The sequence below is a fragment of the Podarcis tiliguerta genome, assembly GCF_965153285.1.
Source record: "Podarcis tiliguerta genome assembly, chromosome: 7".
Classification (NCBI taxonomy): domain Eukaryota; kingdom Metazoa; phylum Chordata; class Lepidosauria; order Squamata; family Lacertidae; genus Podarcis; species Podarcis tiliguerta.
In genome coordinates this window covers 39,698,913-39,724,741 of record NC_139540.1, presented here as the reverse complement: position 1 = coordinate 39,724,741, position 25,829 = coordinate 39,698,913, and the positions used below count along the sequence as shown (strand labels likewise).

Sequence of the window (25,829 nt, the reverse complement as noted above, 5' to 3'; positions counted from 1 at the left end):
CTATGAATCAATATAAATCTTATGAACTCATGCTGCAAATGCAGTGTTAGAAGAAACATGATAGAAGACAAAAATAAATTATATATAATGCATATTTCACTTGTAATAGCTTATGGTTCAGCTTCAGTTACCGGTATATCATGCAGGTTCTTTTTTTTCTTTTGGAGAAAGCTATATGTAGAAGAATCAAGGATCGACTCTTTGCTGGAGGTATGCCAGCCAAGTAGCTATAGGGCAGTGCTGCGGAACAAAGTTAAAATGTACATTACCGCTCCACCCACTTTCTACCTCTGGCCCCACACAGCGTTGACATATGAACCACATAAGTTTGCCCAGAAGGAATGCAGCCCACAGGCTGAAAGAGGTTCCACACCCCTGCTATAGGATATGGTGGAAGCTCCCTATATCTGGTGCAACACCCAATATGCCAGTGCTGTTGCTTATTCACTGTCACAACTCTCCAAATATGCTGTCTGAGCACTCCATCAGTACATCTGTTCCTGGAGCCACTGGAAGCCAGATGAACTTGTTTCTGGCATATGCCGGCCCCAAAACCCAATCCTGAACAGGGAAATACAAGTTATAAGCAATTGAGCAAGTGCTTCTGTTTTAGGGAAATAGGATTGTATGGGATTACTTGCATCCTTTTAAAAAATCATTTCTGTTGATATGCATGTGTTTGATGGAGAGCAGTGCAAATGTTTAGTAAGGCTCTGCTGGTTTTACAGACCTGTAGAAGACGTACATCTGCTGTTAGGACACTCAGAAGGTCAACAATGTACTCTACTGTACTAAAGTACCCAGCAGTCTCTGTAAGGCTAGAGTCCCCAACATGGTACATAGGGACACCATGTTGCCCTTGGCACCCACCAAGTCTCCCTTTCCTCCATTTTTTAAATGTCCCCCATTTTTGGAGACTTGGTAGTTTTAGCTGTTACTGTACTTATTTGGGGTTTGTGTTTTGCCTGTTTTAAGGGACGTGGCTTCTGAGTATTGTCATTCTATGAAATAGGTATTTTGTGGTGCCCACAACAGTTCTGAGATTTAAAAATATGCCCCTGGGGATCCCCTGCTTCTTAGGGACATATAGGAAGTAAAAGGAATCAGGAAGCAATGAGCTTGCCATGGAATTAAAGAAGAGTTCTAGATTGTGATACAGTAGCAAAAAATGCTAATGCTTTTCTAGGCTGCATCAACAGAAGTATAGTGTCCAGATCAAGGGAAGTAATAGTACCACTCTATTCTGCCTTGGCCAGACCATACCTGGAATACTGTCCAATTTTGGGCACCACAATTTAAGAGGGATGTTGACGAGCTGGAATGTGTGCAGAGGTGGGCAACCAAGTTGATCAAGGGTCTGGAAACCAAGCTTTATGAGGAACAGTTAAAAGAGCTGGGTATGTTTAGCTTAGAAAAGAGGAAGCTGAGAGGATATATGATAGCCATCTTGAATTATCTCAAAGGTTGTCACATGGAAGAGGGAACAAGCATTGTAGGGCAGGACTCGAACCAATTGGCTTCCAGTTATAATAAAGGAGATTCCTACTAAACATATGGAGAAAATTCTGACAGTAAGAATTGTTTGACAGCAGAATATTCTCTCTCAAGAGGTTGTGGACTCTCCTTGCTTGGAGGTTTTTAAGCAGAGGTTAGATGGCTATCTGTCATGAATGTTTTAGTTGAAATTCCTGCATTGCAGGGGGTGATCCTTGGGATCCTGTCCAACTCTACAATTCTATGATTCTATGAAATTAAAGAACTACAACAGGAATAAAATTGATTAAAGCAACTCAGTGTCTGAAAAGATTTACTTGATAGAGAATCCTCAAGGATATATACAGCATGACAAGTTCTTTGGGAGGCACTGGCAAAACTTATAATTTCAAGGGAAAACATGCTGTTGGTTCTTAAATAATAACTGGCAGATCCAACAAAGCAGGCCAGCCTATCCAGGAGCCTATTCCAAGCTTATTCTGGTTTTATGCAAAGGTAGAAGACAGCATCAGATAAAATAAAGAATCTGGCATGAGGCCTTAGCTATGATCCATAAGCTATTACGAGTACAACCTGCATTTTCTACATCTAATTTCTGCTTCTTCTTTTTTTGAGTTGTTGTATCACACCTCTTTTAACAGAGTGGCTGCTGTATGTCAACTAAAATGGCAAAATTAACAGAACATATTGTTTCTTTTCTCTTCAATGCAGGTTAAGAACTTACTGGACATGAGTGTGTTGGCCTTTGTTCCAGCCATTTTCCTTGGAATACTTGGAGGACTTTTAGGAGCTCTTTTTGTTTTTCTGAATATAAGAGTTAATAGATTACGCATGTGGTTCTTCAACACAATTCCAAAAACATCCCTCCGAAAAACAGCTAAGCTCTTAGAATCTGTGCTGGTTCTTGTAAGTACTTAATGGTGTTTTGCAAAGTGTTCCAAAGTTACAACTGTGCTAGCTAGAATTAAGACCTAAGTCTGAATACATAAAGGTTACTAGAACAATGGAAGGTGCTAAGTTGCCACATAGAACTGGCAGAATAACAGCAGATACTCAGAGGCCCTGAATCTATCTCCTACCAATATTTTCCAGTCTTTCTGAATTATGCAGAAGTCTAGTCATTAACAATCAGGTTAGGATTGTAATTTACAACAGTTATTGTTGATATTGCTACATAATACATTGTTTGGGAATATATCCATAATTCATAAATTTATGCTGAGCTGTTCAGACATATTTTGATCTTATCACATGCATACAAATTTAAACAGAGACTTTGGGGTTAGGGACCCACATATATGGAAATAAAACAGATAGGAAACAAGGTAACTCTGAGTACCTTCCTGCTAAGAAGCTGCTGATCTCTAGGCTATGAAATGAGAGGTCCTTCCACGCAATAAATAAAAGATTATTTCTTCACTGTATTTTTTATAACAACTAGCTTAATTAACTATTGGAATATTATTATTATTATTAGTAGTAGTAGCATTTATTTAATTTCTATACTGTCCTTCGTTTAAAGATCACAGGCCGGTTTACAATATAAAAATGCAACAATACACACCATAACAACAAACAAAAAACAATAACATGGAAAGATTACTTCAAAAAGTTTAAAACAAAGCTTGCATTAGAATTTTGCTTAAGAATGGAGATTGGCAAATGCAGTTGATGCATGAATAAGGATTCTGAGTGCAGGGATCTTTGAAGCATAGGTTCATGGGATTCCACGTCAGCATCTATGCTTCTTGGCCTGACTTTAATCATTTCTTTTGTAATTAAGGAATTTCCCCTTATTGTTCTTCAATACACTCACACATTTCTCCTCTGACTGACTGCTCTCACCACCATGTGAAAACTCAGTAGGTCACACATGGTAAATATTACTGGCAAAATGAGTGTTTATAGAATAGAATAGGCAAGTCCTTGCATAATGAGCAACACTGTCTATTGTTTGGATGCACTTGAAAAATATGGGTCAAAGCACAAAAGAAGCATTTGGGGAGAGTTCTTGCACACAGATCAAACCCACCATACTCACCTACCCTCCTTAACTTCCTCATAGTTCCTTCCCTAGCCCAGCAGCAAGAGAAGGTGGACAGACATCATGCACCTGTTAATTCTCCTGTGCAATATACTTAAAACATAGAACACTTATTACAGGTACCTGTTGCCTACTCTAGGAAGGTGGGAAAGTGGGCAGTGGGTCCAGTGAATTGCCTCTTGCTATGGAGTAATGTGGCTTCAGTCCCTGCGTGCTTTAGCAACAGAAGAAAAGCAGTAATAGCATGCTCCCCTGTCCTTCACTGACTTGTCTCCACCTCCAGGATGTGGTGAGTTCAGCCCTTGCAGGACCACAACAATCATGACTAGCTTGATCGAGGATTCTGCACAGCGTTAGGGCTCACCCACACTTCCGCTTGTCTTGTACCTAGAAAGCAAAGGTCTGAGAGGTTATCTGCTTGTCCTGTGCTTTTTAAGTACAGGTTCAAGCAGCTTTTCATCTGTTCCATTGCTTACCCTGGGGAAACCTTCTGTTTACCACTGAATCAGAACCAACATCAATCTGCAGACAAACTGACATTTTTTTCTGATTCAGAGGTAAACAAGTAGGAATGCTAGATATCTTGAAGAAATGTTCAAGTAACTAACGGAAGACAATCACATACATTTCCAATCCTAAAACCAGTACAAAAGAAGCCAGAATTCTAGTCATGGATTGTGAACTTTGATATTAGATCTTTCAAGAGCTTAAATACACATTTCTTATATGAACGTGAACTTGAGTGGGTGTGTATAAGGGTAAATGTGTTTATTTTATATTCAACATTTCTCTCTTACGTATTTTTTAAAACATGTATAGGTTTTGACCATTACTGCCACGGTCTACTTGCCATATTTCTTTCACTGTACTCCAGTCAAGAACCTGCCAGAATTTGAACCATCTACTAAGCCAGAGAAGTAAGTAGTGAAAAGAGAAATGCAGGCATCTTTATAAGTGCCACTGGCTTCTTTAGTTTCAGAATTGGTCCCTTCATGAAGCTTAAGTGCAACTTCATAAGTTGCTGGTGCTAGACCAACAATTTGCTTGAATGTGGGAGCTCAGGAAATGAAACATTTCCATCCATCCATCCATTCATTCATTCCATCCATCTAGCCATCCATCCATCCATCCATCCATCCATCCCAACCTTCCTATCCATCCTATTCTGATGTTTCTATTTAAGAAACCTTTCAGAATGATGTCATGGAATCATAGAAACATTTGGTTGTAAGGAAATCACAGAAATAATCCACTTGGGTAATTCTCAAATGATGCATCTAAAGTAAATTTCAATAACACAGTACCTGTGGGTACTAGTGTGTCCACCCCTCTTTATATGGCATGTATGAAAGGTTTCAGTAAATGCTTCCTCACAAATCACAGTGCATGAGATATTGTTAGTTCTTCCTCCTCAATTCCTGTTTGCACTATCTTAGCCTCTCCTACACCTCTCCTATGGCAGCCATTTTGTGTTATACCACAACCCTACAGCAGCCATTGTGCGACCCTCCACTGGTTAGCATTTGTTGTTTAGTTGTTTAGTCGTGTCCGACTCTTCGTGACCCCATGGACTGGAGCACGCCAGGCACTCCTGTCTTCCACCGCCTCCTGCAGTTTGGTGAGACTCATGTTTGTAGCTTCGAGAACACTGTCCAACCATCTCATCCTCTATCGTCCCCTTCTACTTGTGCCCTCAATCTTTCCCAACATCAGGGTCTTTTCCAGGGAGTCTTCTCTTCTCATGAAAGTATTGGAGCCTCAGCTTCAGGATCTGTCCTTCCAGTGAGCACTCAGGGCTAATTTCCTTAAGAATGGATGCATTTGATCATCATGCAGTCCATGGGACTCTCAAGAGTCTCCTCCAGCACCATAATTCAAAAGCATCAATTCTTCGGCAATCAGCCTTCTTTACGGTCCAGCTCTCACTTCCATACATCACTACCGGGAAAACCATGGCTTTAACTATACGGACCTTTGTTGGCAAGGTGATGTCTCTGCTTTTTAAGACGCTGTCTAGGTTTGCCATCGCCTTTCTTCCAAGCAGAAGGCATCTTTTAATTTCGTGACTGCTGTCACCATCTGCAGTGATCATGGAGCCCAAGAAAGTAAAATCTCTCACTGCCTCCATTTCTTCCCCTTCTATTTGCCAGGAGGTGATGGGCCCAGTGGACATGATCTTCGTTTTTTTGATGTTAAGCTTCAGACCATATTTTGCGCTCTACTCTTTCACCCTCATTAAAAGGTTCTTTAATTCCTCCTCACTTTCTGCCATCAAGGTTGTGTCATCTGCATATCTGAGGTTGTTGATATTTCTTCCGGTGATCTTAATTCCGGCTTGGGATTCATCCAGCCCAGCCTTTCGCATGATGAATTCTGCATATAAGTTAAATAAGCAGGGAAACAATATACAGCCTTGCCGTGCTCCTTTCCCAATTTTGAACCAGTCAGTTGTTCCATATCCAGTTCTAACTGTAGCTTCTTGTCCCACATAGAGATTTCTCAGGAGACAGATGAGGTGATCAGGCACTCCCATTTCTTTAAGAACTTGCCATAGTTTGCTGTGGTTGACACAGTCAAAGGCTTTTGCATAGTCAATGAAGCAGAAGTAGATGTCTTTCTGGAACTCTTTAGCTTTCTCCATAATCCAGTGCATGTTTGCAATTTGGTCCCTGGTTCCTCTGCCCCTTCAAAATCCAGCTTGCACTTCTGGGAGTTCTCGGTCCACATACTGCTTAAGCCTGCCTTGTAGAATTTTAAGCATAACCTTGCTAGCGTGTGAAATGAGTGCAATTGTGCGGTAGTTGGAGCATTCTTTGGCACTGCCCTTCTTTGGGATTAGGATGTAGACTGATCTTCTCCAATCCTCTGGCCACTGCTGAGTTTTCCAAATTTGCTGGCATATTGAGTGTAGCACCTTAACAGCTACACTGTTAGCATAGCACTTAATTAAAATTCCATATGTGCCCACTGGCCCCAAAAGATAAGTGACCTCACATCTAGAGTTATCAGTGGGCTATAGGCTCTTTTGTGACTCGATTGCTCCCCATTACACACATTGCAACACAAGGGCTTATAAAGGAGAACTGTCTTCTGAATAAAGAGATGGAGGCTAACTGCTTAAGTACAGAACACATGCACAATGTCAATCATATAAGCACTAAGCTAACTCCTCTTCCTAAACTGTTTAGTTCCAAATTTAAAGATATAGAAGTGAAACAGTTTACCAAATCATCGAATACTTTAAAAAGAACCAAACAAGCACCAATCCTAGAGTTATTCAATGGATAATAAATATTTTGGAGAGATATTGAGACTTCAGATACTCACACATGTGTTGAAAGAACATGTGAGGGGGAGTTGTGGGTCCACATGGGCTAGTCCTACCCCTAACTGGTCTTTGCTGGATAGTGAACTTTGATATTAGATCTTTCAAGGGCTTAAATACACCTTTCTTATATTTAGTTGGTGTGTTATGGGGCTCGACATGTGTACTTTCCCTTTATGAAAGGAAGAATACAGATTGTGTGAGGATTATGAAAGGGAGAATACAGATTGGGTGCATATAGTGTTCTATGCACTTACATGCTCCTCTGTTGCATTTGGAGCTGGGAGGAAGATATGTCTATCAAGGATGGTGATGACTGGCCCAGTCTGCTTGCTCTGCCTCACATGTTATTCAATACATGTAGTATGTCTGAACCCCCTATTGCAGTATGTATTCTACTCATGAATACAATGTTGTTTCTTTTATTTTTGATTTTTCAAGTATAAGCCAGTCTACGTGGCACATTTCAGAATATAACTGTCCCCTGGGAACAATCCAGACTGGACCAGATGGAGCGAACTATTCCAACCAATCCTTTAATGAAGGTATGCATGAGGGTGGGTGGGGAGTAGAACTAGGAATAGGAATGACCAGCATTCATGTAACTGCATTTCTCCAACTATGCTGTTTCTCTCCAGAACACAATTTGACCAAAGTCTTTGATTTCACTGTTACTTGGGCTTGTCTGTGAATAACAAACTAGAAACAGTTTCTGAAGCATTCAAGGAGATCAGATGCTTCTCAACTATGTTATGCTCTTCTACACTTTTCTAGAGACTTTGGTAGCTCAGCCCTATTTAGGACTTTGGTCACAGGACATGATAGCTTAGGTGGATAGGCAGCAATACTAAAAGGACTTGCCATGCCTATCTTCCCAATGAATAATAATAATAATAATAATAATAATAATTTATTATTTGTACCCCGCCCATCTGGCTGGGTTTCCCCAGCCACTCGGGGCGGCTTCCAACAAAGATGAAAAATACACTAAAATGTCACATATTAAAAACTTTCCTGAACAGGGCTGCCTTCAGATGTCTTCTGAATGTCAGGTAGTTGTTTATCGCTTTGACATCTGATGGGAGGGCGTTCCACAAGGCGGGCGCCACTACCGAGAAGGCCCTTCCAATCTTGAGTTGGAAGATGTGGCATAACAAACAGCAACCACAGTCACAATGATCCACCAGCATTAGTGACCTTGGTGCTCTGTAGAGTTTAACAAGCAAAAGCAAAGCTAGACAGGCCTCCTCCACATCACCCTTCTAATCTATAATAGACAATGGAAAAAACAGAAGGTGGCATGAAAGTAGAGAGGGGAAGGGAAGGTAGCAAGGGATGGATCTGAACAACTTACATGTCCTTAATTGTGGTTTACAGTTGCCAATTGAGATTGAACGGTTAAGCCATTGGTTTTGTGAAAAAAGTAATTTTGATACCTGTGCAGATGCAACTCCACACAGAAGCCTGTTTGATAAACTATCCGGACATTAGAGCCCTTCTGTTTGTTCTTTCTCTCACCTCCCACCTTTCCAATCTCATTTAAAGCTGCTGCTCTCTTGGCTGAGAATGGGATGAGAGGAATCACGTACTTATTCAGACGTGGAACTCACGAGGAATTTGGATATGCTTCTCTTTTTACGGCACTTGTATTCTACTTCTTGCTTTCCTGCTTGACAGCAGGCTCTGCCATTGCAAGTGGTTTGGTTATACCTATGCTGTAAGTATTGCATTCATTTTATGCTACTCTAGGACGCAGGCATCTCTACAGAAATCCACAATATGGTGAAAGTCACTCAGTACATTCCACTTACACCACACATTTTCAACATTGCAACTGCCTACATGTAAACCAAAGAGGTTAGTTATTTACTACATATGGTGATGTGTAAAAATAGTCATGTATACCATCCACCTCTTATTCTGGACAAAATAGGCTTGCATTTATGTCTCATATCAGAAAAGTGGGTCAGATGCCTTCAGAAAGATGCTTAACAAGTGGCTGAAAAGAGCAGGCAGATCTAATGATTTATCAGAGCCTTTCTGTCTTTGCATCTCAGGTTGGTTGGGCTCCTCTAGGCTGGTACTTTCTTGCAGGTGAAATTATTGGCACAGTAATAGCACATTAGTGGTGGATTTATTCTGCTTTATTATTTCTGCAATACTTCCCCAATGTTATCACATTATGGTTGTCTAGTGGGACTATGGTACAACAAAAGCAGGACACCTCCACCCCTCAGATCATCTGTAGTATGTAAAGCAATGGCAAGATACAGGATGTGCACTGATTGGAAATGAAGCAGTGTGACCACCCCAAAACTTTGGCAGGTATTGAAAGTGGGAATGATAGCATCGTGACCACAAATCATCGTGCCTGTGCAATAAAAAGGATGCCTGGAGATATTATTTTGAGTTCCTTTGAGATATATCTGACACTCTAGTGCCAAAACTTAGCTTTTCTTTTCAGTTGATTTAAAAAAAAATCAATGTGCAGCTTCTACTTATATGTCATGCAGTAATCAGAGACCTTTCCTCAAGATGCTGCTCCTGTTATGGGGGGAAAAAATCACAAACATTTCAATTTCAAATGCTGTGGGGTATGTGGCTGTGTGTATGTCAGAGGCATCTGTTGACTAATGCTTGGGACATCACTAGAGATTAGCAACACACAGCTCCTACCAAACCATTATGAAAACTTTTATGAGAACTTGTATCCAATGTAGCATGAAGTCACTTGTTCTGCAAGTACAAGAAATTATCATTGCAAAGTGAAATTTCTACCACTCTTTCCCCCCTGTGCACTCCCTAAATCTGCTCTGGAGATTCCTCCAACCTCTCCTTCTCAGAGAAGAGTTTCATCTCACCAGGGTAAATTTTTGCACTCATGGAATGAGTGCATTGGATACCACCTTTAAAGTTCAATTAAAATAATTGATTTGATGTCTAAGAGCGTTGAATGCTGCTCTGCTGTTCCACATCAGTGTCGGAGGGCACATATTGTCTTTTAACAGGAAACGTGGAAAACACCAGCCTAACACCTCCCACTGAAGCAGGGGTTCTTTTTTGGAGGGGGAACTTTCAAAATTTTCTAAAATTTAGTTCATTGAAGACTGCATGCTTCCCTCTTCTGTGCTACTTGCCTGTTATTTTATCTAACATCATTAGCAAGCAAGCAAGCCAATTTCTCAGAGCATAGCTGGCCCACCCTTTCAGCAAGACAATCCCCTTCTATAATGCAGAGACAGGTTGTCATGCTATAGTGCCAGATCTCTGCTAGCACAGTAACCAAGAGAAAATGAAAACCATTTATCTGCCCAGACAAGTATCTTTACTGTCTTCTTTTCCTTTGCAGGTACACAGGTGCATTATATGGCAGGATAGTTGGCTTGATACTGGTTTCCATTTTGGGGGTTCAGACTGATGAACGCAGTGCATGGATTGATCCAGGGTTGTTTGCCGCAGTTGGAGCTGCTTCTTTCTTCAGTGGTGTTTCAAGGCTAACCATCTCCCTAACAGTTATAATGGTATGCAATAAACTAACTTGCATGCTGCTTCGCCATCGGCCGCCATGATGTTACCAAATGCCTCAAAAGCATATTTGATATTCTGGTCTCTGAATAGTAGACTGGCAGTGTGGAGGAGCACAGTCGAAATCAGCAGCAGTTTGCCCTGCTTCAAAAAGCTCTGTGGTAGAAAAATTGGAGCCCTGCCAGAATCCTTGGAGCATGTGGGCAGAGGTTCCTTGTCCTTTTCACATGGTCAGCAACTGAGTAAGGTGAAGAATGAGGAGGTTGCTCTGTACATCTTTACAGGCGAGACTATTCTAAGCATGTAGGACCCCCCTCCCCTGGGCTGGTGATGTGGAGCCCTGATTGTGTTAGTAAAATGTGATATCTGAAAAGCAAAACAAAACCAACAAATCCCTGTCTGAACATTTTCTAGTCTCTGTGTTGAAAGCTGTGTCCAGCATTATTGACTTTTAATAATAAAAAGGTCAGAAACAGTACAGCTACCACAGAAAAGCTGTAAGTCAGAATACACAGAAATCATGGCACCATTAAGAAAATTAAAAAAAGCTGAAGGGTCTGCAGTAATGTTGGCTACTCTGCAATATTCCTTTTTGAGTTGAAAAAGGGACTTGGACGTGACAATGCAAAAACATAGTTAAAAGGTGGTGACCTTGAATTGTAAAGTGCATACATTTTTCCGATACCGTTTGATAGGTTCCAAAATAATTTTGGAATGTTTGCTTTGGCTCTCTATGCAGTCTTCCATTTGGAAAGAGTTATATGGTGGTGATGAACAGGTTAGTAAAATGCTTTTTAAAAAGAAATACCAGACCCCACAGGCTTTTGCCCACTCCTTCGTTCTTGGCTGCTTACCTTTTCCATGTTGATACTCAGCTCTCTGCCTTTCTTTTTTGCTGAAAGTAGTAGGTCTGACGGTAACATTTCCACATGCTCCTATTCCAGTATGGAGAAAAGTCCACTTCATCCCAGTAAAAAAATATAGCCATACATAATTACACAATAAAACACTTCTATCAAAATATTAAAATAAGCACCCACAATTAAAATGCACAACAAAACAAGCTCATTAAAACAGCATAAAAATTAAAAAAAGCAATTAAAACAATTAAACAGGAGTTTCAAGCCAGGAAATCAGGGAAATGCTTGTTTAAGCAGCTGTGACTTCAAGAACCAGCAGAATGCCAATACAGACAGGTTAAAATATTTTATGTTGAGGGACAAGCTTCAGTTAAGTACATTTGTATCTGCAGATGCAACTATATGGAGACATGCTTTACAAACAGATTATTCAGCTATTGCAAACGGCATGCAATATGCAGTTTGGCAGGAAATAAAATGAATGAGATCAAGGGCACTTCCAGACTATCACTATTTTGGGGTGGGATTCATACGCATACTGGCAAATTCAGTATGCACAATTATAGTTGATTAGGAGTTCTTGCACAGCAAATCTACTTCCCAAAAGCGATGGAAAAATGTACTGGAAAGTGCGGGATAACACTTGCATTGACTTAACATCTTTTGACCTGCCCACCAACAAATCAGAATGAATGTTAATAAAATAGCCAATGTTCTCTAATCTCCCTGCAAGCAAATTGGGATGAATGCCCAATAAATAGGTCATCTGGAAGTGCCCCAAGAGTCCATTGGCCAGGCTGTCTCTACTGTCCACTGAAATATCTCCTCAGGCAGAGGATCTTGGATGACAAAAATTATTGCAATGACCCTTATATGGCCCAGAAACAGGAGTGGTTGGAAATCCTCTACTCAGCCTCTTAAATTGTACTATAGCTAATAAAGTGCTCAAAGACCACATCTGATTAAATCTTGGTATGAACCATTCACATTGTCTCTTTTGGGAAGCCCAAATGGAATAAAAGTAGAATGCTGTTGGTTCTTTAGGCAGCAATAACTTAAACATTGCTGGCTCAAGTGCAAACCTTACAGCTGTAGGTGCACATCCAGCCGGAAACTAGTAGTAATCTCCTCATGCAGATGGTAAGAACTGGCTTTGGATGATAAAATGGAACGAAATCTGAATTGGAGAAAGATACAATTGTACGTCTCAAGAGCCAAATACAGTTGCAGCCAAAAGTAACAGCTGGCCTTATTTGTGAAGGGAGTGACAAGCCAGTAGTGAGGATTGGGAGGGCAATGGTTTTTTTTGCTAGATGGGAACAGTCTTAGAGCAGTCACTAGGATAGACAGAAGCAGAATCACAATGACAGTCCTGTGTACAACCAGAAGTGCAGCTGGTGCTCCAAATACCTTCAGCCAATGTATGCAGCTACAGCTATTGCTCATGCTCTAGGATGAACTGTCTCAGTAGTTGCTCATGGTTAAAGCATGACTTCAGTTTCTTTGTATCACGACACTGGATCACAACCTTGCTGACATTTCCTCTTGGGAAAGGAAAATAAATTTCTAAAAGGTTTCCATCTGTTACAAAAACCCACCAAAACATCTGTCAGCGTCATTAAGCGCTTTTCTGGCTGTGCTCGACATACACTAGCGGCAGCAATTTCAGAGTGGAAGTGTTCTGTTGAGCAAGCAAAAATGGGCAAGTGCACCGACCTTTTTCTTAAACATCATTGTTCAGAGACTTCTGATGGTTGTAGCAACCTTGTGATTTGAGTAACATTGCTAGAACCAACGTGTTAGCTAACTGAGTCTGCCCTCAGATTCCAAGCATACCTTGAGTAGAGTGAAACATGAACATGAATTCTATATGGTCCCAAGCTCTAACACTTCTTTATAACCCCTCCACCCTGAAACTTGAGAATTGCAAGTATCAATTTTATGTATCCCTTCAATGTAGGAACATCTAATGTAGGCCTGTTAAAGGTGAAGTTGGAAGAAATGCCTGCATCACTTTGTCTACATTGGAAACATAGTGAAAGTATGAACTATGCAGTATCCCATAGTATGTAGAGCAATCTGGAGTTGGAAGTGAAAAGGAGAAGATTAACAGAGCAAGGGATATGTGTGTGCGTGGTGGTGGTGGTGGGGTGAAGATTAACAGAAAACTGATTTAAAAAACCAACCTTCTCTGTTCTTAGGACTGCAAAATTATCTGGGCTAGTCTGTCTTCCAGGCTTCAAGTGTATGCTGTACTGTTTGTTATAAATGAAAACCAATACAATGTCTTTTAAAATCTCCAAAACTCCAGTGATAACAAGATGCTAGCATAGTGATGCAGCCCTCTGGAGTTAGTAAAAATATAAAAAACTCAGAATTATTAGAGTTGTGCATCCTCGGTGTAAATCACTTTTGTAAAGTGTGTTAGACAGTTCTGAGCTGGATTATGCGGTATCTTTTTCAAGAAGAGAAAGGGAACTTGGTGAGGAAGGCAGCTGTTAGGTTTTAAGGAAAGTTCACATTTACCACAAGCCACTTGCCTTTTTATGAATGTAAATATAAATGGTGCCCTCTTTGCCTTTACATTTTTTTTTTTTGCACCCAATGACTTCATTTTTAACTAGATTCTCCCCTCCAATGAATTCGAGTAAAAAAGATCGTCAGTAAAAGTCTGCTGGATCAGCAGGCCCAACTCTAATGAGGTTCCATTTTGACTACATTTTCTAAACCAAAAGCCAAACCGAGAAACAAGTTAACCATGGTGTGACTAAGAATGAGGGCCAGGGCTTTTATCAGTAGTTTTATGTAAAATGTGTCTTTTGAATTTCCTGGGCAGCTGCCCTCCTCTCTTTGAAGTGCCATGCCTTGCTGATGCTCTTAATGAAATAAGTATGCAAAAGTATGTGCTATGTAATAAAACTATAATAATAGACAGGGGGCCAACTGGTTATAATGATGTGGGGCATACATCACTGTAGGGCTTACAGAAAAATTGCACCAGTGACTAAAATAAGGTTGGTTTTTTCTAAAAGCCTCTGAAGCATTCCACTAAGCATGCAATTATGTATGAGGTAAGCAAAGTGAAACTAATTTGCTGATTTATGAATTATAAATCTGCCTATTAATGGTATTTTTCCTTAATCCATTAGCAGTGCTGGCTGTATAGGAGCAGGAACCCTAAAGGCAAGTCGTCTTTAGCATGGCCTGTTACCTCTATAAGACCTAAATTACATAAGATAGCAAAATCAAGCATAGCTAGTAAATCTTTCCTTGTGATCTGCCCCCTAAGTGCACTTTACATTGCACATGATTAAAAGATAAAATTTACTGGCTGTTAAGCTGTTTTTCCTGTTTTTCTTTCTCTTCCTTTTCTTCCATTTTTTTTTTTTAAATCTTAGCACCAATCTGTCTACTTCTTATATCTGTCCCTTCAGTGTAAGTTCTATTTCTACAAGGTATAGGGCTAGGGGAAGGTTTACCTATTATGAGCAGCCCAAATCAAGTAGCAAGTTTTCTTGAGGTGGGGTCTTTTCAGATTATCAGTTTATAGAGCAGCAGGTGTGCTCTTGACCATTTTTTTTTTTGCTTGAGTTATATTTGAGGATACAGTGTTTCCCCAGAAGCCAAACATTATTGGAGAATTTGAATCTTTCCCCAGTTAGTGCGGCTTTTATGATTTAGAGAACTGTTCAGAATTATATTGTTTCTGTATCATTATTTTATGGTGTCACCATTGCGCACTATACTTGACTTACTAGCAGCCAAGAGAAAGATCACTGTCCTGAGGAGACTACAATCTAAAATAGTTAAGATTATATTTATACATAAGTGTAGTTGTTGTTGTTTAGTCGTTTAGTCGTGTCCGACTCTTCGTGACCCCATGGACCAGAGCACGCCAGGCACTCCTGTCTTCCACTGCCTCCCGCAGTTTGGTCAGACTCATGTTTGTAGCTTTGAGAACACTGTCCAACCATCTGTCGTCCCCTTCTCCTTGTGCCCTCCATCTTTCCCAACATCAGGGTCTTTTCCAGGGGGTCTTCTCTTCTCATGAGGTGGCCAAAGTATTGGAGCCTTAGCTTCACGATCTGTCCTTCCAGTGAGCACTCAGGGCTAATTTCCTTAATAATTGATGCATTTGATCTTCTTGCAGTCCATGGGACTCTCAAGAGTCTCCTCCAGCACCATAATTCAAAAGCATCAATTCTTCGGTGATCAGCCTTCTTTATGGTCCAGAAGTGTAGTTATAAGGAATGAAATTAACATGTGTGTTACATAGTTAAATTACATTCGAAGAATAGGATCCAAATAGGAGCTCCCATATTAAAAAAACATAAAACAGCAACTGTGCACCATTATGATTTGGGAGAAGATTAGCTGTTGGGGTGGTGGTTCACTCTTTCACTCTTTGCTATTTTTCTGATTAAAATTGCCCTTCGTTGCAAGTTGCTGCTTGACCCACAGGGAGAAATGTACAGATTTATCATGGGTACTTGCATGTTTCTTCTGATGGGACAAATAATAGCTTTGGTGAGAATAATTTCAATCAGGAAAATGGCATAGAGGGAAAGCTTTAAGCCTCTTCCATGGTCCTTTTGTACTGTTCCAAATTGCCTATTCCATTGCAGCTACCTTTAAGTGTTGAAACATAGGTGATTTTGTACATGGCTTTCCCTTACCATGTCTAGATTGGTCCATGAACATCTACCTGAGAGTAGCTGTGACAGCCATGATGATGGGTAGCACAATTCTACCCCTCTGTTGCATCCTATATTGTGCCTTGTACTCAGGGGAACCACACAGCTGCTGAAGCTGACTAATCTCATGGCAAAGTGTGAAGAAATATGTCTTGACAGTTTCATATGCTGTAGCTAATAATGTAAGACTTCATCTTCAGTGTCTGCTGAGGTGAAACATTCAAGTGGATTCTTTACACTTGCTTTGTAACAGTCTTATCATCTGTGTGAGTCTCCTCTTTGCAGGTTCAGTGCTCTCTCTTTCACACACCTCATGTGTTGGAGCACACATAATTCACCTATTATTGAATAAGGGCAGCAAGGCTATGTCAGTTGCCACACATCAAGGTTATTGCAAGAGTAGTGAGGCAACCACCCATCTATTATAAATGGACTGGATGTTGTAGAATTACCTTTGAAAGAAGACATGCAAGACATTCTGACCATTCTGATAGGGCAGTCATTATTTTTCTTTACAATGTCCATGGGTGGGACTGCATAGAATCATAGAATTTTAGAGTTGGAAGCGACTCAAAGGTCATCTAGTCCAACCTCCTGCAATGCAAGAATCCTGCCCACATCCATCTCTGGGTGGGCTCGAACCACCAACCATCTGGTTAACATCCAGATGCACTAACCCATTGTGGCACCAGCCCTACCTGTCATGTCAGCCTGTCTCTGATCACTCCCAGGGTCATCTGCAACCCAATTTTCATCCTGCTTTGCTACCCAGACTTTCCAGCCACTTCAATATGCTCTTACCTGTTCAGGGGTGGGGGAGAGACTTTAAAACATCAAAGCCAGCCCTTCGACTACCTTATACATTTTTTAAAAGTATTTTAAAAAGCATTTTAGTGATGTTCAACACAAAGGGTAAAGGGAGGGAATGGGTGGAGAAGGAATAAAAGTGAAAGTTACATGGACCAGGAATTGCCTGAATTGCCCATCCTTATCTGTGACCCCAAAATAGGGATTACTGGAGAGCAAAAAAGCTCTAAAACGCATCTGAGAAATGCATAGTGTTTCTGTTTGGGCTGATTAGGAAAAGCCTTTTGTTTCTTCTGGCAGCTTCTTAGCAGAATGCTTTCATGCTTTGAGAATCCATACTTTAGTGGGTCCTCCATATTTTAGTGGATACTGGTTTTCTTCTTCTTCTTTTGAGCCTGTGAGCACATCAGGCATGCTTAGAAAGTGTTGTAGGCATCAGTTTCAGAATGGCTGCAATGGAGTGCAGGCGTGACCTTAACTGAAAGGGAGCTCCATAAAATTTGGCCCACAATACTCTCAACTCTCAAACAATGCTATTCAAAAAGTGCTGAAAGTGGCTGTTAATTGTAATATCATGTTGCAGTTATTTCTTAGTTTGGAACATAAAGCCTACAGTATTTTGTTTAACAGAATTTTTGTACCATGTAATTGTGAATAAACCGGTTTCTTTAAACAGATGACCTCTAATTATCAACAACACACTTCTTTTCTAGTAATGCATGTTCTCATTTCCCTGCTACTTTAGGTAGAGATCACAAATGACGTACAGTCCTTGCTACTCATCATGCTGGCAGTCATGCTAGCCAAAATGGTTGGTGACTGGTTTAACATGTCTCTATACAGTTCTTTACTGAAGCTGAAATCCATTCCCTACTTAGATGCGGAGCCATTTGTTTGCCATAGGAAAAAATGGTGAGTGTTTTCTTATTTTCCTATTGTGGCTGTTCTATGAGTTAGTGTAAAACGACTGGATGTCTTTAATTTGCTGATTTAGAGATTGATTTGGCCATAATGTGTGACTTCTTCTGAGTTAGGGACAAACAGAAACCTGGAAGGAACCTACTGGTAGTTCAACTTCTGGCTGCACCAGAAAAAAAAAAAAAAAAACAAGACAGGAAAATATAGTAAATGCAGAATCATGTCCCTTGAAAACATAAAATGCATAGCAAAGGGATGTCCATGTATATATCAGATGAAGACTTATCTGCAATTGCCTCCTAACACAAGAAGCAAAATGAGTTTTGTTCTAGTATCACAATAAACTGCTTAAATTATAGTGAGTGTTGGCATTGCAGCATTTTGGCAAGGAAAGAAGAGCTATACTTCTGGCCCACTAATCTAATTTCTAGAGAAGAGACATTTTAAGTGTGTGTCTCTTTTCTGATACAAACTTCTGATATATAGTGATGGGAAAGAGGTAATATATTCATTGTGGCCTTTTTCAGCCAAGGCTGGGCATAATCCCCAAATGTTGAATAGGCTTCCCATTAATAAACCAATGAACAATGGGAACAAAGTTTCTATTCTTTTTTCTTTTTAGCACATCATAGATATTCACTTTTGCTTGTAAAAAGTTATGTCAGATCATACAGTGTGTTATGTTCTAGATACTGGATGATTAAGCTGTGTCTAACAGAGGGATGCACTCTGACTTCTAGTTATGCTGCATACCACCATAAATTGTCCCCTCCCTGTTATAAAAGCTAGCTAACTGGAACACTCAGAGCTGCTGGTTGCCAGGGAGTGCTTTTTAATGAGGGCAAGAGTACTCAAACACTTCTATAGCTTGGCAACTCTTCCTGCTTTTATAAGCCACTATACACTTCAGAAAGAAAATATCTTACAGCCTACTTTTTAATGGGACAAGTTAAGTGCTGAGTGAATCTGGTGCTTGTTCTGTTCTAGCTTAACGTTAGCCTTGTCAAAATTCTCTGTGTTTCTGCATGATATGCCACATAAAACTGCTTTGAGGAGCCAAGAAATCAGACTATGATAAAGTAATTGTACATTGTTTTAAATAAAAGCATGTTGGAAAGTGGCATTACATTAAATAGTTGATTGTATTGCATAGTTGAGCTTTTGATATTGCTGACTTGGATTTTCTGAAGTGGGAGTTTGTACATTTTTAACTGGAGTGAAATGAACTTATAGAGAAATCACTCTGAAAATTTGCATGTTGAAACTGTCACCTTGAAATTAAATGGGTTGGTTTTGTGTGTATGTGTGTGACTAAGAAAGAGAGAGAGGCCCGGCTCACACATCACATTAACAAGAGTTAAAATAAACTGTGGTTTAATATGAGCAAGCAGCATGCTGGTTTTTCTGGGCATGTTGCTCCTCCCGCATTCTGGCTGCTGTTGTGTTGCTGGAGAAAGCCATGGTCTGGCTTGTGTTGTCTGATCCCAGGCTCATGGTTTCTTGTCCCTAAACAAACTACATGTCACAATCCAAGAACAAACTTTGGTTTCTGGACATGCTTTATTGGGAAAGCAACAAACCATGAACCTGGGTTGGGATTACCCAACAAGATAGACCATGGTTTGTCTCCTGGTAGTACAGCAGTAGCAGGAGTTGGGGAGGAGCAAAGTGACTGCAATTTCAACAGTGTGCACCAGCACATCCTTGTTCACATTAAACCATAATTTATTTTAACTATGGTGCAGTGTGATGTGCAAACCAGGTCAATAAGAAAATCAGTGTGACCAGACACAAGTTTCATGGAAAGAAGGTGTTGGCATGGCTGTCACGATACTGGTGCATACCTCTCCATATTGTGGTGTGATGATGTGGCATGACTTTCTGTGCTATTTGGAATCCTTTTTTAAACGTACTAATCATGACCCATCTTTTCCTTAGTCTCCCTTGGCCCTTCAGTATTTTTGGAAAACATTTTTGGCTAAATACATTTTAATGACTTATATCTTACTATTTAACTTACATGATAACCTTTGTTTCCTTCAGTCATAAGTGTATTCTATTTCCTCAAAAGTAGACACTCATTTATGAATTAATAAAGAATAATAAGCCAGCTGGCAAAGCAGAGGAACCCCGTCTTGTATGCACAGCTTTGGCAGAACAATAGGATTGCTAGTCACAATTTATTTATTAGTTCTGACCCATCTTATGGGGTCTTGTAAACATTACTGAGATAATGATGTGAAACACCTTTAACATACTAGCTAAGTTATTTTTGTTATGATTTGAAGCTTAGCACAACAATCCTTACACCAGAGGATCAGATTTCTCTGCTTAATTCCCCAATGTGATGATTTATAAGCCTGGGAGTTTTATGAAGGACGAGGGCATAAATCTATAAAATGAAATAACAGTTGCTTTTTCTTTTAAAATCTTCCGCGTGACACAGTTGCAACCACGTTCCTGGGTATAAACAAATTTTAAATAAGCAAGTGGAGTCTGCAACCAAATGAATCAGTGTGGAGTGCTTCTGTTCAGGATTCTAGCCACTCTATTCCATTCTCCTCCTCACAGTTTTGTTTCTCTTGCCCAATAGTTAATCAACATTATGTGCCCACTGAACATGCTCAATCCTCATTGGGCTCCTTTGGGGGGGCACACTGGTGCCTAGTCTGAGCTACATTAAACTCTTGGATATCTTGATTGATTACTATATGCAGCTTTCACTTTCATTCCTGGAGATATTTAGAACATTCCCAGTGAGAACCAGGAAAGGGCTTAGGAAATAGTTCTCCACCCTTTGCACAGGCCTTATCTGCACCAGAGTGCCTCCCCTATGAAGGAAGGTTAATTAATATCAACAGGCAAACTACTTCCATGATTGCCACCTAGTGAATTTTCTGTACGCTTCAGAGTTAAAAACTCAATGTGGCTGCCTAAATGTTACTGACAACCATCATGAAAATAAAACCATCCAAAAAGCAAGCTCTTGAAATGTATTTATATAAGGTCCAATGTTACTTATCATAATAAAACAATGGTTTACAAGAAGCCCAGCTAAAATCCATTGTTGTTTTGAAAAAAACCCTTCATTTAGTCAATAGATAAACATTCCCACCAAGTGATGCGAATGATCTGAGTGAGGTTTACTTAGATAAATGCAACCATCCAGTAGGGAAAGATGTGAATGAGCAGAGCTGCCTGTTTTCTCATGCTGATTTCCACGAGCATGTCTGCTTATAACTGTAAAATGTTCTTCAGGAAGAATATTGTCATGGGTTTAATTAAGTTTCAACCTAAGTTATCACTCTAATCCAGGGGTGGTGTGCTGGGATACTGCTAGGGAGACAAAGATGACCAGCCATCGGGCAGGCCTCCACGTTATCTCCAGACGATCCATCAATCTCCCATAGAACAGCATCAGTCAATTAGCGACACGAGCCTCAGACACATTCCAGGACTCAGGCACGCCCTTGCAGCAGACTCCGCAACAGAAGATGCACCCAGAAGAGCATATTTACAACTTTATTCAGCGTTGGTCAGAACAAAGGAAAAACATGCCTGCCTGCCTTCGTGTCGAGGCAACAGACAGAAACAAAAGCTATATACAAAACAGAAACTTCCTGTGAACAGGAAGTACGCAGGCTTGGGACACACAACAGCCTGCTCCCTTTTTAAGGAGGAACGGAAATATCCTAACATGGTGAACATGTAGGTTGCAGGCTGGACCAGGCCACAAAACCATTATTCTCCACCACAGTCCTAGGTTGGGAGGAGAGCCTTTCTTCTCTTGTGCAAGTTAATGGAGAGATTGCTTTTGCTATTAACTTGCCTTGGGTGGGGTTGGGGAGAAAGAGTACACTCCCTGAAATGGTTGTTGGGGGAGAGAATCTATCTCAGCCCTCAAGGATCCTGTTACCTCAAGGGTCATTGAGTTTCTCTCCCTACCAGCCATTTTTGAGGCTGTAACTCCTGCCCCCTGCAAGTTTATGGAGAAAGAGCCTTTGCTATTAATATGTGTGTGTGTGTGTGTGTGTGTGTGTGTGTGTGTATGTATGTATGTGATTGCCCTTCTCACAGTGCTGAGTTTCAACCTCCCCTCTCAGCCCAGCAATGTAAGAATGTGTGTGTGTGAAAGAGAAAGAAAAGTGCTTTGTGTGTGTATGGTTGTGGTTTCCATGTGTGGTGAGTGTGCAGTTGTGGACTTCATGAGTGGTGACTAACTATGATGCATACATGCAAGAGAGAGGGTGTGTTTTCTGGCTTACAATCACCACTGGAGTGTGGCCCTTGGAGACTTGACCAATCTTGAATGGACAAAAAAAGTCAGCCAGCCAGCTCTAATTCCAACAAATAATGCATGAAGTGGTAACTTTGTTTCTAGAGGGTACCATTCAAGGTGGTAGATGGCTGAATGGTCCTTTGTACAGAAATTCACTGCATGTAGAAAAATGGCATATCAGAAAGAAGAGTATAATGTTTTCCCAGATATTTACCGGTAGTTTTCTATGTGTACAGATTTTTCTTTTTTGTATGGAGGACTATTAAATCATGGGATTTGCCACCTGCAGTTTGAAGTGGTGCAACCAGATAAAGGCTAATCACCACAATTGTCACTTGCTACTACTTGGTATAGTAATCCCATCTGTATTCAAAAATTTTGTAGTCCCAAGAAATAAAACACTGCCTTTCACCAAGGGCCAAATTCCTACTCTGCATGAAGCTCACTGAGTGACATTGGGTCAGTCACTGTCTCTTTGCCTACTGTAGCACACAGTGTTGTTAAAGGGGAGAAGCATGTCCAATGTTCTGAGCTCCTTGGATCAAGTGTTGAAATCCTCTAGTGACACCAGATTTTCTCTTAAAATTTGTACTGTGCCAACATGCCTCTACAGAATGTTCATGGTGGCCAACCAAGCTTTATAAACAACACTTAAAATAATATAAATAGAACAGATGTGGTACAGATGTTCTCTGATATCTGTACAACATGACCAGAGTAGTTGTTAATGTTTCATATATCTCCAAGAGGTCATCAGTGATCACAGCAGCTTATTGAGCTTGGTGAACAATTGGTGAGAACCATTTTAACTGTTATGTTATTATGAAAGTTTTATTTCTTCTTTACATTCTCCTCCTAGTTCCAAGAACTTTTTGTAATCTGAACATAATTTTCTGGGGATTTAATTTTGAATTAAAACATTTTTTAAAAAGCAGAAAAACTCATGGAAACTGATTAATGGCTCTTATCTTCTCTTAGAAAACTAATGCTTACATCTGGTTGGTTTTATCAAGCATCTTACTCATAGGCAGGAAAGTCTTGATAATGACTTTATTGGCTAATTACATTTGAAACAACATATTCACAAAATAAAACCAATTTATTTGCAGCTTGAAGTAATTCACCAGCACATTATAAAGTCATCAAACACTCATGTGGTACGGTGTGCCTTGTTCCTTGTTTACTAAATAAATTGTTGGCTGTCTGCTTTATGTCTTTCAGGTTAAACCTGGAATTGTTTGCTGCCAGAGATGTCATGAAGCTTCATGTCAGGGTTCTCCATGTAAGAGAAAACATTGCTTTCTTGGCTCAACTCCTTGCCAACACCAGCCATAGCGGATTCCCAGTGGTTTACAAATCTAAGCCAGATCAGGCAGAGGTGTTCCTGGGAACAATTACGAGGTAAGAAGCCACTACATTCTTCCCAGAAGATAAGTGGCCCCTAAGGCCAATGTTTAGAACAAAGAATGAAGGCCTTAGCATACTGTATTAATGAGAAAACATGTCACGAAGTAGAGGGCTTGTGATCTGCAACAGTTTTCTCTTTAAAGTTTGGAACAACTTTTGCCAGTGTGTGTTTGCATAAACCACTCTGTGTGTTCCTCTGTGTTAACTGTGCAATATTCCTTTAGAAACAGGCACACACCTCAAGGCACTTGGAGGCTTATGAGAACAATGAATCAGAAGGATGTGCGTTATCAAATTGATCACAATTTTTATTTATTTAAAATATCATTGGCAAACTTCCCTTTGTTTACTCTTACTCAAGTTCACCTCTTTCAAGATAAAACATGTCAGAATTCGGATGAAACAGCAAAGTCTCTAATGCTTGTGATGGCTTGCTTCAGTAAACAGGAAATAAAGCCAGCAAGCACTTCCACTCCAAGAGAACAGAATATACATGGCTTTGTTTTCTGGCCTCACAATAACTTGGTTTGTAGTGCTATGGTACACAATTGTCTCCAATCCTTCAATAACTTGTATCAAAGCTGACATTTGTTCTTAGTGAGCTGTCAGTCTGTAGACAGAAAGAGCCTTTTGTGAATTTAATGTTAAAAACAACAACCCTACCTTTGTCCACAACTACAGATAAGCAGGAATCTTTATAAATAGCAGATTTTTTCTATATAACCCAGGTTTTTCATTTATTAAAAAAAGTTACTCAAGCCACTCTGTAAAGCAGCATATGAATTATTTAAATAAAAAATATGGACATATGAAATGTTTAGTAGTCATACAAGAGCACAAATAATCTAAAGATAGGCTATGTTTATGATAAAAGCTACTGCCTTTTTTAGTGCAACAGTTACCTGTTTAGAGGGAAATTCTGGATGTTATGGAGGACAGATGCGCTTCATCAGAAAAGAGACCAAGAAACACGAGAGAGGAAGTTGGGAAACCCGCCTTAAATGCCCTCTATAATGGAGGATTGCATCCTGTGTTTGTACACAGTTGTGGTTGTTTTGGCACAGCTGGGCTCTTCCTAGGAATGCTTGGCAATAATTTCCAGTTTCTGTTTTCTTTTCATGTTTTTAAAAATATCTCAGAGAGATTACATAACTACTCATTCCTCCTGCTGCTCTCTATTTTTTAAAGAACAGAGCACATTTACAACTCAAATTTGTACAATATCAAGAAAAAGACAATGGAGTAGCAATGCTGCTGCTTTTAAAATTCTCATTGAACAGAGAACTCAGTTGTTGATATTGACCTTGGGTATCTGGTGCATGCAATCTAGCTCTTTAGAGCAAGTGGAGGGAGTCACAGTTGAGAAAAGAAAGTAAGGATGAGAAAGCAGTAGATATGGGAAAGGCCAAGTGTTAATGGTCATGGGCATCACTCAGCTCTATAGGGAGACCAATGACTACTTATTATAGCTACTCATATGCTAACAATTTCCAGGGAATGATGGCATCTAAATATAACTGCTAGGGTGGCATGTCCTCTGTGATAGTGGTTTTGAGGTAACTTTGCAGCAACTAGCAATTTGACAGCTTGCAGACTAATTGGGAATTGCTGATCCCCACCATAACATTTGCTGTCCCACTCTTGCTGTTTGGGTGGAAGCCAGTTTGGAAACTATTGGTAAATACTGAGGATACAAATGTTGGTAAGCGTAAGCAAGCTTCCTTTGAAAAACTTTCTAGTCAAAGACACTGCATTTTCCTGTTGTACTGCTCTGTCCATAAGCTTTAATGAGCTTTTTTGATTACATAATTTTAAGAAGAATAAAACATGGAAGCCATGTTATTAAGCAAATGGTCAGATTCACATGTTTGACTCAACTATTGTTAATTATGTAGCCCTTGTTTCCTGTTGTTTGGCCCAGTGCAAAACATTGCTGTTCCGCTCATCCCTTACTGATATCTATAATAGATTATTTCACAAACAAGCAAACCATACAAATAGCCTCTATCCCATCATGATATTTCAATCAAAAAAGAAAGCAGCAGCAACAACAACCTGTTCTTGGGGGAATATCCCAATATTATAACCTTTGGCTTAGTTTTGATGGGCAAACAACAAGAAGATGTGTGCTTACATGGGTGGGTGTATGACATATATAAGAAATTGCCGTCTAGACAACTGTTTCCTTGCTCACCCCCAACCATTAATGCATTTTTCCCAAGAAAAAATTAGAAATAGTTGGAATGTAAGCAGGGACATCTTTACTCAGTTAAACCTGAAAACCTGGAGATGATGGACTATGAATATCCACTTGCTCACATAATTTGGGCATTTCAGAAGAATAAAAAAACAGTTCCTTAAGATGAGTCACTTGATTTGAAATCTATACAAGTTATCAGAGTGTAATCCATGATGTGCATATTTGGGTGAAGTAATATGAATTTCATTTCAGTTTCATCAAATTTTAAACCCTTGT

General features: G+C 40.0%; 1 protein-coding gene across 1 annotated transcript in view; it reads left to right on the top strand.

The window, feature by feature from the left end:
- Positions 1 to 25,829, top strand: part of LOC310682356 (chloride channel protein C-like) — a 71,314-nt gene that overhangs the window by 22,824 nt on the left and 22,661 nt on the right. Inside the window, exons 7-13 of the mRNA XM_083451059.1 lie at positions 2,206 to 2,400; positions 4,358 to 4,455; positions 7,305 to 7,408; positions 8,409 to 8,580; positions 10,213 to 10,384; positions 17,495 to 17,661; positions 23,168 to 23,347. Of these exons, the coding sequence (XP_083307185.1) occupies positions 2,206 to 2,400; positions 4,358 to 4,455; positions 7,305 to 7,408; positions 8,409 to 8,580; positions 10,213 to 10,384; positions 17,495 to 17,661; positions 23,168 to 23,347 (1,088 nt within the window). The remainder of the gene's footprint in view (positions 1 to 2,205; positions 2,401 to 4,357; positions 4,456 to 7,304; positions 7,409 to 8,408; positions 8,581 to 10,212; positions 10,385 to 17,494; positions 17,662 to 23,167; positions 23,348 to 25,829) is intronic.